At 39.4% G+C, this 15,983-nt stretch overlaps 1 protein-coding gene across 1 annotated transcript in view; it reads left to right on the forward strand.

Annotated features, from left to right (window-relative positions):
• The window catches only part of rims2a (regulating synaptic membrane exocytosis 2a), a 454,274-nt gene that overhangs the window by 298,842 nt on the left and 139,449 nt on the right, over positions 1-15,983 (forward strand). The window contains exon 21 of the mRNA XM_060900221.1: positions 6,901-7,010. Coding sequence (XP_060756204.1) covers positions 6,901-7,010 — 110 coding nt within the window. The remainder of the gene's footprint in view (positions 1-6,900; positions 7,011-15,983) is intronic.

Consider the following 15,983-nt stretch of genomic DNA (forward strand, 5'->3'; position numbering starts at 1 on the left):
GCGCGGAAATTAAAAGGGTAGGTGACTTTGGTCGCAAAATTAATATACTTGTCATTGTCAAAAAATTATGTTTGATATATCATTTTGAAGCTAAAAGATTTCTCTATCTAGTGATACCATTTATATATGTTGTCAAAATATATTGTATTTTATGCCAAAGAATACATCCAATGGTGGAATGGCACTTTAAGATGCTGTGTGAAATCAGGAGAGTCAGGTTAACAGTTATATTTATAAAATACATGCACTTGAGCCTGCAAGTCTGAGTTTATGTCCAAGAACTGCTTGCAGTTCATCAAAAAAAGTGAAAAAAAAAACCCAATTGGATTATTTGTATATTTTAGATTCGATTATTAACATCATAAAAAACAACAACAACTGAAAGCAGTAGTGACAATGGGACTCAGTTATCAGGGTTTTTAAAATATTTTTCATTTTTTAAGTAAAGTGGTCTATAAATATTTTCAATGTTTTCAGACGCCAAACTGAAGAAAAGAAATTCTTGCCAGATTTACAAACGATTCAGTAACACTGATTCCTTCCTACTTACATGCATATGCTGAAAAACCCAATATTGATTTAATGTTACCAAGCACTTACACATAGCTGTTTTACAGTTAACGTTGCTCCAAAAAGTCCAAAAAAGGCAACACTCACACAGTTGAAAACAATGAAATGAATACTAAACAGTGAAAGAATGCCTCCGAAACATGGCATGTGCCAAATCTTCCAGAAATGACAATTTTTTACAATAGTTTTATTTGTAACATTTTAGTTACATACAAGGATTTGTTACATACAGTAGTGTGCAAAAGTCTTGGGCGCATGTAAAGAAATGCTGGAGACCAAAAATGGCTTAAAAATAATGAAATAAAATGTTTCAACATTAAAAAAAATAGAACATTTAAATAGACCAATAGAAAATATTTATAGACCACTTTAAATTATTAAAATGAAATTTTAACATTTTATGTAACATACAAGGATTTGTGCAAAAGTCTTGGGCGCATATAAAGAAATGCTGGAGACCAAAAATGGCTTAAAAATAATGAAATAAAATGTTTCAACATTAAAAAAAATACAATAAACAGTAATCAGTAAGCCATAATAAATTAAACAAAGTCAATATTTGGTGTGAAAATAAAATAAAATTGCTTTAAAATAAAAAAAAGATAGTAGTCTGAGGTCCAGTGAGTGCAGTTTGATAAGGAAATGAGCTGTAGGTTTTACTGAGCATCTTCCAGAACCAGCCCCAGTTCTTCTGGACACTGACTGTCACACTCGCTTCTTCATTTTGCACCAAAACCGAGCAGCCTTCATTATGTTTTCTTTTTTAGTCTAAAAAGTGCTTTCGTATATAATATGCTGCTCAGATATAAACTTTTGTTTCCCTGTAACATTTAATTTTGTTCTGGAAAACGAACATTTGGACTCTAAAACGTTTTTGTACTGACTCAATTATGTAGAAATCATAAAGTAGAAATCTATAATAAAGTTTGTCTGAAAAAAATAGGGTGCTTAAGGCTTTTGTACAGTACTGTATATCAGTATAATTTTTTGATAAATTACATAAAAAAACACCAGGTTTTAATCATGAACTTGGACTTGAGCTCATCAACCCAAGCCATAATAAATGACATGCTGTTGTATTGCTATACAAGTCAAAGTCAGGATCGTATCAATTTGCACTGTTTTTGCTGTTCATAGAGAAAGAGGAAAGAAAGAGTTTGTTTTTCAAATCCAGAAATGTCTGGCATTTATCTTCACGATTTTGCTGACTTGGTTTGAAAGGCATGCCAACATGCAGCGTATAAATTTTGCTTCATATTGCCTGCTCCTCTAAAACCTCTCCACTGCCAAAAGACTTCACATGGCCTGGATTGTATGCAAGGTGTATATATATATATATATATATATATATATATATATATATTTCACAGATCAGGTCCTAACATATTTCTGTACATACAGTGTCTTGCAGAAGTATTCACCCCCCCCTTGGTGTTTGTCCTGTTTTGTCACATTACAAGCTGGAATTAAAATGGATTTTTGGGGAGTTAGCACCATTTGATTTACACAACATGCCTACAGCTTTAAAGGTGAAAATTGTTATTTTATTGTGACACAAACAATAATTAAGATGAAAAAAACAGAAATCTGGAGTGTGCATAGGTATTCACTACCCCCCAAAGTCAATACTTTGTAGAGCCACCTTTTGCTGCAATTACAGCTGAAAGTCTCTTGGGGTGTGTCTCTATTAGCTTAGCCATCTAGCCACTGGGATTTTTGCCCATTCCTCAAGGCAAAATTGCTCCAACTCCTTCAAGTTAGATGGGTTGTGTTGGTGTACAGTAATCTTCAAGTTATGCCACAGATTTTCAATTGGATTGAGGTTTGGGCTTTGACTAGGCCATTCCAAGACATTTAAATGTTTCCCTTTAAACCACTCCAGTGTAGCTTTAGCAGTATGTTTAGGGTCATTGTCCTGCTGGAACGTGAACCTCCATCCCAGTCTCAAACCTCTGGCTGACTCAAACAGGTTTTCCTCCAGAATTGCCATGTATTTAGTGCCATCTACCTTTCCTTCAGTTGTGACCAGCTTTCCTGTCCCTGCAGATGAAAAATATCCACACAGCATGATGCTGCCACCACCATGCTTCACTGCAGGAATGGTGTTCTCAGGGTGTTGGGTTTGCACCACACCTGGCATTTCCCGTTATGGCCAAAAAGATCAATTTTAGTCTCATTTGACCAGAGAATCTTCTTCCATGTGTTTGGGGAGTCTGCCACATGCTGTTGGGTAAACTCCAAATGTGTTTTCTTAAGTAATGACTTTTTTCTGTCCACTCTTCCATAAAGCCCCACTCTGTGGAGTGTACGGTTTAAAGTGATCCTATGGACAGATACTCCCATCTCCGCTGTGGATCTTTGCAGCTCCTTCAGTGTTATCTTTGGTGTCTTTGTTGCATCTCTGATTAATGCCCTCCTTGCCCGGTCTGTGAGTTTTGGTGGGCGGCCTTCTCTTGTCAGGTTTGTAGTGGTGCCATATTCTTTCCATTTTGCTAAAATGGATTTAATGGTGCTCTGTGGGATAGTCAAAGTTTGGGACATTTTTTATAACCCAACCCTGATCTATACTTCTCCACAACTTTGTCTCTGATCTGTTTGGAGGCTCCTTGGTTTTCATGTTGCTTGTTTAGTCGTGTTGCAGAGTCAGGGTCCTTCCAGAACAGGTTGATTTATACAGATATCATGTGACAGATCATGTGACACTTTGATTGCACACAGGTGGATCTTAATTAACTAATTATGTGACTTATGAAGTGAATTGGTTGGACCAGCTCTTATTTAGGGGTTTCATACGAAAGGGGGTGAATACTTATGCACACTTCAGATTTCTGTGTCTCATCTCATCTCATTATCTCTAGCCGCTTTATCCTTCTACAGGGTCGCAGGCAAGCTGGAGCCTATCCCAGCTGACTACGGGCGAAAGGCGGGGTACACCCTGGACAAGTCGCCAGGTCATCACAGGGCTGACACATAGACACAGACAACCATTCACACTCACATTCACACCTACGCTCAATTTAGAGTCACCAGTTAACCTAACCTGCATGTCTTTGGACTGTGGGGGAAACCGGAGCACCCGGAGGAAACCCACGCGGACACAGGGAGAACATGCAAACTCCACACAGAAAGGCCCTCGCCGGCCCCGGGGCTCGAACCCAGGACCTTCTTGCTGTGAGGCGACAGCGCTAACCACTACACCACCGTGCCGCCCAGATTTCTGTGTTTTCATCATAATTATTGTTTGTGTCACATTTAAAACAACAATTTTCACCTTTAAAGTTGAAGGCATGTTGTGTAAATCAAATGGTGCTAACTCCCCAAAAATCCATTTTAATTCCAGCTTGTAATGCAACAAAACAGGACAAACACCAAGGGGGTGAATACTTTTGCAAGACACGGTACATTATGCTTAATTTGATGCATCTGTTTGGGTTTATTTAGAATGACTTCCTTTGGTTAACATAATACATAAGCATAATTTTTAAAGCTCTGCTCATGAATTGCAGAAGTCATAAAAGTACAAAATTATCTACCACTGGGCCTCATTTATCAAATCACATACCAGGCTTTCGTCTAAACGGGGGAACAGGGGCGCTGCGCCCTCTTACTCTCGGCGTGCGCCCCCTTACCGACTCCGTGAAAACATCCCAGCAACACCACGTGACAATGTGTCTGATCATCAAATACGTTATAATTGCTCCAAAAATATTCCAATCATAGTAGATACACCGCCAGACGGTGCAAAAACAATCCGAATTGGCGTTTTCCAGACTGAGGCGCCATGTTGTTTACTTGTCGCGGCTGCTCTCGCGAGATTTGACATGGGTTACATACAAGGTCAGCTGACTTGTAGCGCGAGATTTCTCGAGACTGAATGACCTTTCACCCACCGGCGCGGGAGCTTTTGACAGAAGCAGTTCGCGAGTTGTTTTTGTTGACACTTGGGCATTTAATGATGTCATCCCGCGGCACGAAGCGGAAGAAAGCCAAAGACTGTCCGGGGCAGAAGAAGATTAGGCCAAATTAAAAAAAAAAGTGTGTTTCCGGTAACCCGACCGATCGAGAATTTCCGCGTCGAAATTGCCGACCGTAAAGTTTTTATTACAAATTTCCCTCGATATTTTAGTGTTACCGGCGTTAGTTTGTCATAATTTTTTGTTTCAACGCATTCAAGTTGTGAAAGAAACGATAAAAAGTAAAATGTTTCGCCACTTCTATCAGCCCTCCTCCATAAACTGAGCCGAGCCGCCATATTGAATCCTCATTCAAGGCTGTAATGCAAATTGCTTCCTTTTCAGTATACAAGTGCACTTCCATGGCAGGGAAAAGCACTACATTTTGCCGCCTATGTAGTCCCCTATTTATACAAATAGGAGTCATTCAGGATTCAGCCATGTTTTTGCTCGACCCAAGTTCTACAGTAGGCTAGGCTAGGCCGTCTGCTTTTAATGGAAGTAGCCTAGCCTAGGACGTTATTTTCACGTTATTTCTTGATAAGGTGTTTTCACGTTATTACATGAAAATATCATGAAATATCGCTTCCGTAGATCATAACTCGAACTCTCGCGATATTTTTTTTTATTCGTTTAAAGATTTAAAACACTTATTTTATTATGATGTGTGGTATAAAGGATTCTGTGCCAAAATACTATTTTGTAAGATGTTTACTTGTGTTAATTTTTTCGAACAAAATTTAAAAAAAGAAAAAAAAAACCTTTCCTACCTACCGACCTTATTTTAGTATTTCATGTTACCGGAAACACACTATTTTTTTTTTTTTTTTGGCCTTACTTCTTTCTTTTTCAATGTTGACAATTTGTTACAATTTCCCTCTCAGATAGCCTCAGAATGTCCCATTGGAGCATTTTTCAAAGGCTTTGCACGGCGGGGGGGACAACCGGCACCATCCCCCCCGCTTCGCTCCCTCGCCATGGTGAGCGCCCTCATACTAAATTTTTCTAGAAAAACCCTGCATACAATCAAAATTATTCATTAATCGTTCACAGGAGCATTTACACAAACAATGTGGTATTTATGAAAATCCAGTTCAATTCACACTGTAAAAAAAATAGTTGAGAATACTTGAAATTTCAAGGCAACCGTCTGCATTAAGAATTTTATGTTTTGCCAACGATGTGCCCATGATAATCCAAACTATGATAAAACTGTTATCTTTATTAAGAATTCTTAATTAAGTCAATTTTCAATTCCTCATTCTGCCAACATAGATTTCTCTTTTTGCTGAACAGTGGCATTCACAGTAGTGCAAAAAGGCAATTGAGGTTATCAAAAATTTTTTTTTAGATTTTTTTGGGGCTTTTTTCACCTCTATTTGGATAGGACAGCGTAGAGACAGGAAATGAGCGGGAGAGAGAGACGGGGAGGGATCGGGAAATGACCTCGGGTCAGAGCCGAACCCGGGTCCCCGGATTTATGGTATGGCGCCTTATCCACCTGAGCCACGATGCCCCCAAGGTTATCACAATTTATCATTAAACTATACATGCCTTTTTTCATTGTTCTACACAATTACAAAACTTCAATATTGAAATAAAGTTTTTAAAACCCACATTGTGGGTATGGCATCGTGGCTCAGGTGGATAAGGCGCCATACCATAAATCCGGGGACCCACCTGGGTTCGATTCCGACCCGTCCCTCTCTCCCGCTCATTTCCTGTCTCTACACTGTCCTATCCAAATAAAGGTGAAAAAAGCCCCCCAAAAAAGTCTGATAACCTCAATTGCCTTTTTGTACTACTGTGAATGCCACTGTTCAGCAAAAAGAGAAATCTATGTTGGCAGAATGAGGAATTGAAAATTGACTTAATTAAGAATTCTTAATAAAGATAACAGTTTTATCATAGTTTGGATTATCATTGGCAAAACATAAAATTCTTAATGCAGACTGTTGCCTTGAAATTTCAAGTATTCTCAACTATTCTTTTTTTACAGTGCAGAAAGACATTTATATATTCAATGAAAGTTCTTGAGTTTGTACACCCTTTCACCATTTATTCACCATTTTGTTTTTACAGCTCACTGTGAGCTTCACCTTTTATGGAGATTGTAGGCGGGACTAAGTGTAAATCAGCTATGCCTTGAACCTGCTTAGAAATTTATGGTTTATTTGCCATTTATGGACATATATATATATCTGAGTAAGTAGAATAATCTGCATCACAAATTTTGATAAATGAAGCCCATTTAGGTTTTTTTTTAACATCTAAAACTTGAGTGATTTTAGTCTTAACAATCTCTTACTGATGTTAGCTTTCAAAACTGACAAATAAAACGTGTCCAGTTGTAATTAGGTGTGTGTGTGTGTGACAGGGCACACCCCCGCAGTGGATCAGTCCAAACCAGTCCTACCAGCACACCCATGAACAGCAGGAGAGGACGGCAGCTACCACAACTGCCCTCAAAGGGGACGCTAGACAGAAGTAAGCTTGTTTTCCTCATTCTGCCTGTTGTGAAAGTTATGGGATATGCCCACAGGGCTCATAGGGGGGATGGCGGAACCTTACTTGTGTGTATTAGATGTTGTTTTGAGACAGTGAGATATTCTGGTGAGATTATGGTGTGAAGAAAGCTGAATTTAAACCGTTTTGTCTATTTACTTGACCATCAGGATTGTCTTTTGTGGATGTGGGAATTCCGTTGGATTTGAAGTGCGTTTCAGGAAATTCACAGTATCACAACATTGAAATATGTCATATTTCTACAGCAAGCAATCCAATTTCTTGATGTGTTATCATCCAGTTACTCAAATCCATCTCAAGTCACAATTTCTACTTGATTAGGATAAACTTGTGATCAACACTGTGTGGTACTTGAATTAGTTTAAAGATGTTTGTGGCTCTTAAAATGTCTTAATATGCCTGAAATTTAGTTTAATAGGTCTTTCACTGTCGTACATTTAGATTTACATGGGCTTAAATTTCAGGCTTTATGTGGTGTTCTTTGATTATAAATCCACATAAATTTGCAAAAACTAAATTACAGCTTGTTGAAAGTCTGGTCTCCGTGTGCAAATATTAAAATCATCTTTTCAACCTGAGTTCTGAATTTTGCCACAAACATATCAGTCATATTAGTCACTGAGGGTTTTATTTTACATGAAGTAATATCAGTTATAATTATATCCACATTCACTGGATATGAGCAATTGCGCGCTCTGATTGGCTACTCTACTACTAGGATATCAGCTCATATATTCTGAGTAGAGAAAAACAAAATGGCGGCACGTGTTGCTGAATCAACCAAGGGCAAAATAAAAACTCACTTGAAAACAAAATCCCAAAAATACAAAAAAAAGGCAACAAAATATGAAATAAAAGTATTTGATGGTAAGAACAGATCTTTTTTTAAAAATAATAATAATTATTATTATTGTATTTTTCACAAATTGCTCCTGTCATTTCGCCGGTTTGTTTACATTCTAAGCAGAAATGATTTTGTCGGATGTTTTGTATAAAGTTTTACATTTATCGAATTTGCTAAAAATAAAAACAAAAATGGTCTGTTTCTCAAAATCCAGTGAATGTGGATAGAATAAAACAATTATTCCACTCAATCTTGTCGTACATGGCTTATAGCCAACTTGGCACTACGCACCTCGTTGGCTATCAGTTCACATACAACTCGAGTTCGTGGAATAATTGTTAAATGTTAAGCTTTATCCTTAAAATACATCTTAAAATCCTCTTCAAGTAACTTTGAAAATTTATGATGAAGAAAAGTGTACATTTTTGTAGATCCCATAATTGTATTAAATAATCATCAAATTTTTTTCTAATTATTTCTCCTCAACCCTGATAGGAGATGATAGAATACGAACATAAGTATTTAAAGGAGAACTGAAGGCAAATTTTTTATGATCAAAATTCTATTTATCTCATTTTATTAAATATAGGAACGCATTTTTGATAGCTATTTTGTCACTGCTATAGCAAGTTATGAGTGTTTGAAATATGCTATGTAATATATCAGTCCATATGTCAAAGCGATGGCCGTAAACAAGGTTCATTGAGACCTGTGCGAGACATCGTAGAATGGAAATAAAACGTACAACGGAAATCAAAGTGACCAACATCTGGCAACGTTGTCAAAAGACATGCGCGCCCTCTTTCGAATGCTGATGTAATCAAGCCGGAAGTTTTGTTTGTTTTGATAGCAATCAGGAAAGTTTGAAAAAAAGTAGGCAGTAATCGTCATTTGAACTCGTTTTTGTGCAATATTTCGTTTGGAAAACAGTTTTCAAAATGGCGGCACTGACACCTGGCTGACACTTCGCGTTTCGAAGTCTCGCACAAGTCTTGTGAAGTCTCATGAAGATCGCGCGGATAAGCGACGCCTGCCGTGGACCAAACGAACTAAATTCAACATGGCTAAAAACCGAATAGGCCGATAAGTATAATATTTAATTGCCATCAGTTGCCAATACGAGTCACGATATAAGGTTACTAAAACCGAAAACGTAATTGAATAACACGTTAATTAAGAAATAAAGCAAGTTTAAAAATGACTTCCGTTCCCCTTTAACTATGATGTTCTGTATAGTAATGACAGAAGTATAATGTCTCATTCTACACTGGCATACCGATGAAAGATTTATGAGATGTTTCCTCCTAATGGATCACATGAGACTTGGATGAGAATAAGATCATGTTCAGGCATATGAGAAAATGGCTGGAAGACCCACTGTAAGAGCCCAGTGTAAGCTTGAGATAAACTGAATTGAAGAGTGAATACTAATTAAATTCATGCTGATTAACACTGTCTCGAGGAAGTGAATGAGATGAAGAGATATTATTCAGCATATTACTCTGCATGAGTGATGGAACTTGAGAGTAGACTCGAAATGTGTGCGGGTGCTTTCATTTATGTAGTGTTTCGTCTGTTTAAATTCAACCTTGGTGCATTTTCACCATTTCTCTGGACGGACTCACATGACCGGTCCAGGAGCTTCTGAATACAGTGGTTTCTGTCCAGTTCCAGTTGAACTCCAGTGCAGTGAACTAAACCAAGCAGCAAACAAACCAAAAGTATCAAGTTCGCTATGATTTGGACTCAGCAAATGGACAAATGTGTGTGAATGTGCCCTTAGACCTTCCTTGAGGTTCAACTTTGACTCAAAAGAACATGACAGCACTACAAAACTGCTGTCAATCCATAAATCCATCGCTGATATCTGTACTGCTTTATGTGAATGAGTGCTGCACACATGGTAGCATGCATGTGTGGTTTGTTGTTAGCCAATGTTAACCATTGGCTAGTGCATGGGCATTCGTTTTCATGGTTCCCTTTCTCATTTTTTTTTCCTCTCAGAAGACGGACAAGAAGACCTTGAGCCGGGGCCAGGTGTGTAATCTGTTTCACTGGGTTTAGGCCCTCCGATTCAGGCTAAACCCATCTGCAATAGTTGTGAACCCCAGCTTTACTCAGAGAATAAGAATCCGTTATCCGTCTGCTAAAAAAAAAGAAATAGAAAAAAAACCTAGCATGTCTAGTAATGCAGACAGTTTAGCCTACTATAGTCCCTTTTCAGTAGCTTTCATTTATTATCTGCAGTGTAACAATGCTAAATGCTAGCATTTAGACAATGCTAAAGTCTCTTACAGTAAAAGGAAGCTAGCATGACTAGCCGTGAATATGGATTAGCTTACACATGTCTCTTTGAATTAGCTTCTGTTTATTACCAACAGTGCTTATATTTCTATTAGTGAAAGTAACTTAGCGTGACTAGGGTGACCATTTCCATAACACCAAAAAGGAGGACATTATTTGGACGGGGGGTCTGGGGGCCCTCCCCCAGAAAATTTTGTATTTCTTAGATGCAATTTCCTGCATTCTAATCAATTTTAGGGTGAATAATGGCAAATCCCATCTGATTCATAGCCCTCAAATTTTTATGTAAACCACAGTGGCAAGATTGAGAATGGATTATTTTTATGCAAGTCACTCAAGTTTGGTGAACTCAACATCGCAATTTTGTAGGGTTAAAGATTATGATTGTGGGGAAAAAAGAGTAAGGTCAAAGCATTCATAGTATTTATTATAATTCATGTATTAGCTCTTAATTGGCTAGAACACACAGTATTTATATTTATTAAAAACATTGTGGAGTTAACAAACCACTGAAATTAAACTTAAGGTGCTGAGTACCAAAAAGCACAACGTTTGTAGATTCTCAAAGAACAAATAGGCAACATAACCGGCAACATTATAAAACGTTTTAAAGCATTCATAGTCTTTATTATCTCATCTCATCTCATTATCTCTAGCCGCTTTATCCTTCTACAGGGTCGCAGGCAAGCTGGAGCCTATCCCAGCTGACTACGGGCGAAAGGCGGGGTACACCCTGGACAAGTCGCCAGGTCATCACAGGGCTGACACATAGACACAGACAACCATTCACACTCACACCTACGGTCAATTTAGAGTCACCAGTTAACCTAACCTGCATGTCTTTGGACTGTGGGGGAAACCGGAGCACCCGGAGGAAACCCACGCGGACACGGGGAGAACATGCAAACTCCACACAGAAAGGCCCTCGCCGGCCCCGGGGCTCGAACCCAGGACCTTCTTGCTGTGAGGCGACAGCGCTAACCACTACACCACCGTGCCGCCTAGTCTTTATTATAATTCATGTATTAGCTCTTAATTGGCTAGAACACCATATTTGTGTTTATTAAAAACATTGTGGAGTAACAAACCACTGGAATTAAACTTAAGGTAGATATAGTAGATGTGCATTTGCACTGTCATCCATATCCTAACAAGTTAAGTTGTGAGCAGCTGGTCTACCGGACAGACTCGTGTTTCCAAGTCCCAGCCAGGGCCAGGGGGGCAGGGCACTAGGCACGCGCCAGGAAGATCATCAAAGGATAGAGCGCAACGCGTTCTAGAACGCAACGCCTCGCGGTGCGGAGTTCGCATTGCATGCCAAAAAACATCGAGCCATAGACTCTTTATTGTAGATTACTAGTGTGCAGCACAGATCTGCAGTTTCCCGACAAAATGTTATTCTAGAACTCTGCTCTTCCAGTCTGGCAAGTCGATATTATATAATTCCGCTCATCGTCTCTAAAAGGAGGACAAATGTGCGTCCGGCTTGATGCTGCGCCGGACGCCGGACAAGACATTGAAAAAACGGACGGTCCGGCCTAAAGCCAGACGTCTGGCCACCCTAAGCGTGACTAACAACAATACAAATTAGTATAATGCTACAAGACATCCACCATTACTTTTTTCCCCCCTCAACTCAATTCAGGAATGTTTTTAGAGAAACGTCTTTACAGTGCTAATGTCTTTCAGAATGAAAGGAAGCTACTAGCATGAATTCAGTTTAGCCTCCTCTTACCGGTACATCTATGCATTAGCAACAATTTATTAGAAGTTTTTGGAGAATAGTAACCAAACAATGCTAATATTTCTTTCAGGAAAAGTAAACTAGCATGGCTAACAACAATACAAATTAGCGTAATGCTGTCTTCCACTTTTAGCTTTCACTCAAATGAGCAAGCGATGTTTTAATAACCAAAGAAATAACCAAACATACAATGAAAGGAAGCTAGTGTGACTTGCAGTAAGAGTGTTTTAACTCAATTTTGTCTCTATAAGTAGTTTTTGTTGATTATCAGACATGTTTTGGGGGAAGTTAGCAAACAATGCTAGGGATACCATGCTAACAATAATGGTGTGGCTAACAATAAGTGCAAGGTCCTTATTAGCAGGGATTTGGGAGAAATTTTCATTGAATGTGGAGCAAAGACTATTGCAGACAGTCTGTGGCGCGTGTGTGTGTGTGTGTGTGTTCATAAGTCATTGTCAGTGTTATGATAAATACCTCAAACTGTTTTATTAACAGTGTTATTTCTAAAAGCAAACGCATCGATTTTCTACTGGTGTTGTTGCCGCCATTATGTGGATTTCAGTAATATGCAATTGTGTTTTTTTTTTCTTTCTTTCTAATTCTTTCTAATTTTAAGAGCAGGTTTTATTTCCCCCAGGGCCATAATACCTCATAGAAATTATAATTATTATTATTATTTTTTTGCCTGTATGTGTCGCATACACTAGGCGAAAATGACGAGGTGGCATTTTTTGTACAAAGGGGGAAAAAACAAAACAAGAACAACAACAAAAAAACGATTAGCTTTGTACCTATTGGGAAAACCGGTGTCGCATGAAAAGATGAATGACAATCCGTGCACTTGAGTACGGGAGAGAGAGAGAGAGAGAGAGAGAGAGCGAGCGAGCAGGAGAACGATTTAGTGCCTGGAGAGAACCTTTCATCAATGTCACAACATGGGTTCAGTATATCTGTGTGTGTGCGCACGCTGATGTAGCACTTTGGACATCATTATTGCACAGCATGTACATTGGACAGCATGTCCTGCTAGAATTATGATCTAAGGACATGGGACAAAAATTTATATACTGATGCTACGGGTTAAAGATGACCAGAGAAGATTGTACATATGATACTGTGGTTCACATACTTCAGATATGAATGAATGAATTAATGAATGGAGCTTCATATTACTGGCTGGTGGTGAATGAATGGACTTTAAAGTGCTGGTGACATGAACATGACTCTATGCAATTTCTTAAATAAACTATACAACATGGCAAACATGTTAGATTTCTGTTATAATTACGTGAAAAGAAGCTGTTGTTACGCAAATATCCAACTTTTAATTGCACAGCGCAAGAAAACTGGGTCCGTGGCTCGCGGCCATGTTGTGACGTCAGCGGAAGAACACGCTGCGGTTCACTGGCTGTTCTACTCTGGTTCTACTCAATGGAAATGGCGCATGAAAACGCCGGTGAACTCTCTAGTGCTAGCTCTTCCTCTTCTGGGAGTCTAGAATTGTGTTGATCTCTTCCGAATAGAATCTATGATAGCCTACCTTCTTTACCCTTTGCCTCTCGTTGCTAGGCGGCAGTTACATGAAAGCCGCAAGCTTTCACAAGCAAATACATGACTGATATCACGCCGACTTTAAGATTACATTTATGATTATCATGTAGAATCTATAGCTCTACGTAACTTTATCTTATGTCGTTTCACAACACATGTTCTGACAGGAGGACTGTCTTTGGATCCGTCATAGCTACTAGTAGACCCCCTCCGGAATACTGGCAGTGTTGCCAGATTGGGAGGAATCCCGCCCAGTTGGGCAGTTTCAAGTGCATTTTGGTGGATTTTGAACATATTTTGGGCTGGAAAACGTCAGCAGTATCTGTTGCCAGATACTGCTGACGTTTTCCAGCCCAAAATATGTTCAAAACCCACCAAAATGCACTTGAAACCGCTCAACTGGGCGGGAAATCTCCCAATCTGGCAACACTGTGTAGGCACTGCTGATGGTAGTAACACACGTTTGTGCTGAACTGAACACCCAAGAGATTCTTTTAAGCTGGGAAGGGTGTCAAAACAATCCAAATCGAAGTGTTTAGAGCACAGGACGGATGTTGGTGAGGGCTCCCACTTGTCACTAGTGCGCCTGACTTGCTTCACCCACTTCGCATGCAGCTCGGGATCTCTGGGAAACTTGAATAAACTTACCCCATCCTTGTGGGTTTTGGAGCAAAAGCCGGCAACACAACGCGAAGGCATAATAACTAATATATATATATATATATATATATATATATATATATATATATATATATATAAAATGTATAATAATAATACTAATAATGACAAACTGAACACCTGTCGCATCAACAACAAACTGGTAAGTTAGGAGGAAGGTTCTTTCGCTGACGTCATATAGCTCCTCCTCTTTCGTCTCCTGGGTGCTGCAGCCCTGTCAAATTTGCCCAAATAGCCGCGTTTTTTATCATAACTTGTAAAATAGGCGCCTTCGTGAATTAATACTGTATATGGATCATCGGGAATTACTTTTTATGTTATAAAACATCGCCAAAGATGTCAAAAACGTGTCATCAGCACTTTAAACTAATAGGAGGGCAGATGGGGTTAGAAGGCATTATGAAGATCAATATTACTGTCAGTTATTCTATAACCATTTGTAAAAACAAACAAACAAAAAAACCACAACACTTGCTATTAAACAGGGTTATTTCTAAACCTTTAAGAGCCCTGAGCGACATCCTACTACAGCAAGCTACAGTTACAGCATCAAGGTTTGTCATGGCACCAATAAATATAGTATATGAAATATCACGAGTGTATTATGTTTCAAAAAAGCAGATACCAAATGAGCATTGTAGAGCAACAAGATCCAGCTGTGGGACAAACATGGTGATGGTAGGATACAAGGATACAGGCTTTATTGACAAAAGGGCAAGACAAAGTTCAAGTCTGGGTATTTCAGAATTCAAAGGAAGACTAAAACATTTTTCCATGATTTGATTTCTGGGTGCCAGCAAGCAAACCGGCCCACGTTTTCACCAGTTTTGAGTGGAACCACTGTAATAAAGGATGCGTCATGAATGGAGGGCATTGCATAATGCACAACTGGAGTAAACAGTCATAGCGCATTGATTACCTGTGAGCTTTTGTTCTGTGATTGCAGACATTTGTTTTCTTTCCGAAGATGCATCCTTCCTCTTCAAATTCCACTTCCTCTCCAAACTAATGATACACCCACTGATGTCATCACGGTTCATGCTGGAAAAACTAGCTATATTTCAGTTCTAACTTTTCATGTTCTGAACCAATTTATTTTTGGTCGAAATGCTCCAAACGGGCGGCACGGTGGTGTAGTGGTTAGCGCTGTCGCCTCACAGCAAGAAGGTCCTGGGTTCGAGCCCCGGGGCCGGCGAGGGCCTTTCTGTGTGGAGTTTGCATGTTCTCCCCGTGTCCGCGTGGGTTTCCTCCGGGTGCTCCGGTTTCCCCCACAGTCCAAAGACATGCAGGTTAGGTTAACTGGTGACTCTAAATTGACCGTAGGTGTGAATGTGAGTGTGAATGGTTGTCTGTGTCTATGTGTCAGCCCTGTGATGACCTGGCGACTTGTCCAGGGTGTACCCCGCCTTTCGCCCGTAGTCAGCTGGGATAGGCTCCAGCTTGCCTGCGACCCTGTAGAAGGATAAAGCGGCTAGAGATAATGAGATGAGATGAGATGCTCCAAACGGTTCAAAATTTGGTGCATGTGTAAAAACTGATCCCGTTCCCTGTTGGTCGAAAAGGGGTATGAGATCACACAAGGAAGGACCCTTGACCGGACTCAAAAAGGAACCGATGCTGTTCTGAGTGTCACCAGATAGTGAGATTATAAATCTTGACAGTATACAGGTGTAAGAGAGGAAAGTTAATAGTCCTAAGTGTGTTCAGAGGTTAAATGAGTCCTGACATGAGCACAGGACAGTCATTACGATTACAGCAGCAAATCTGGAGTCTCCAGGTGATTAATCAGACAACAGTTCATGCGTATTAT

The sequence above is a fragment of the Neoarius graeffei genome, chromosome 19, assembly GCF_027579695.1.
Source record: "Neoarius graeffei isolate fNeoGra1 chromosome 19, fNeoGra1.pri, whole genome shotgun sequence".
Classification (NCBI taxonomy): Eukaryota; Metazoa; Chordata; class Actinopteri; order Siluriformes; family Ariidae; genus Neoarius; species Neoarius graeffei.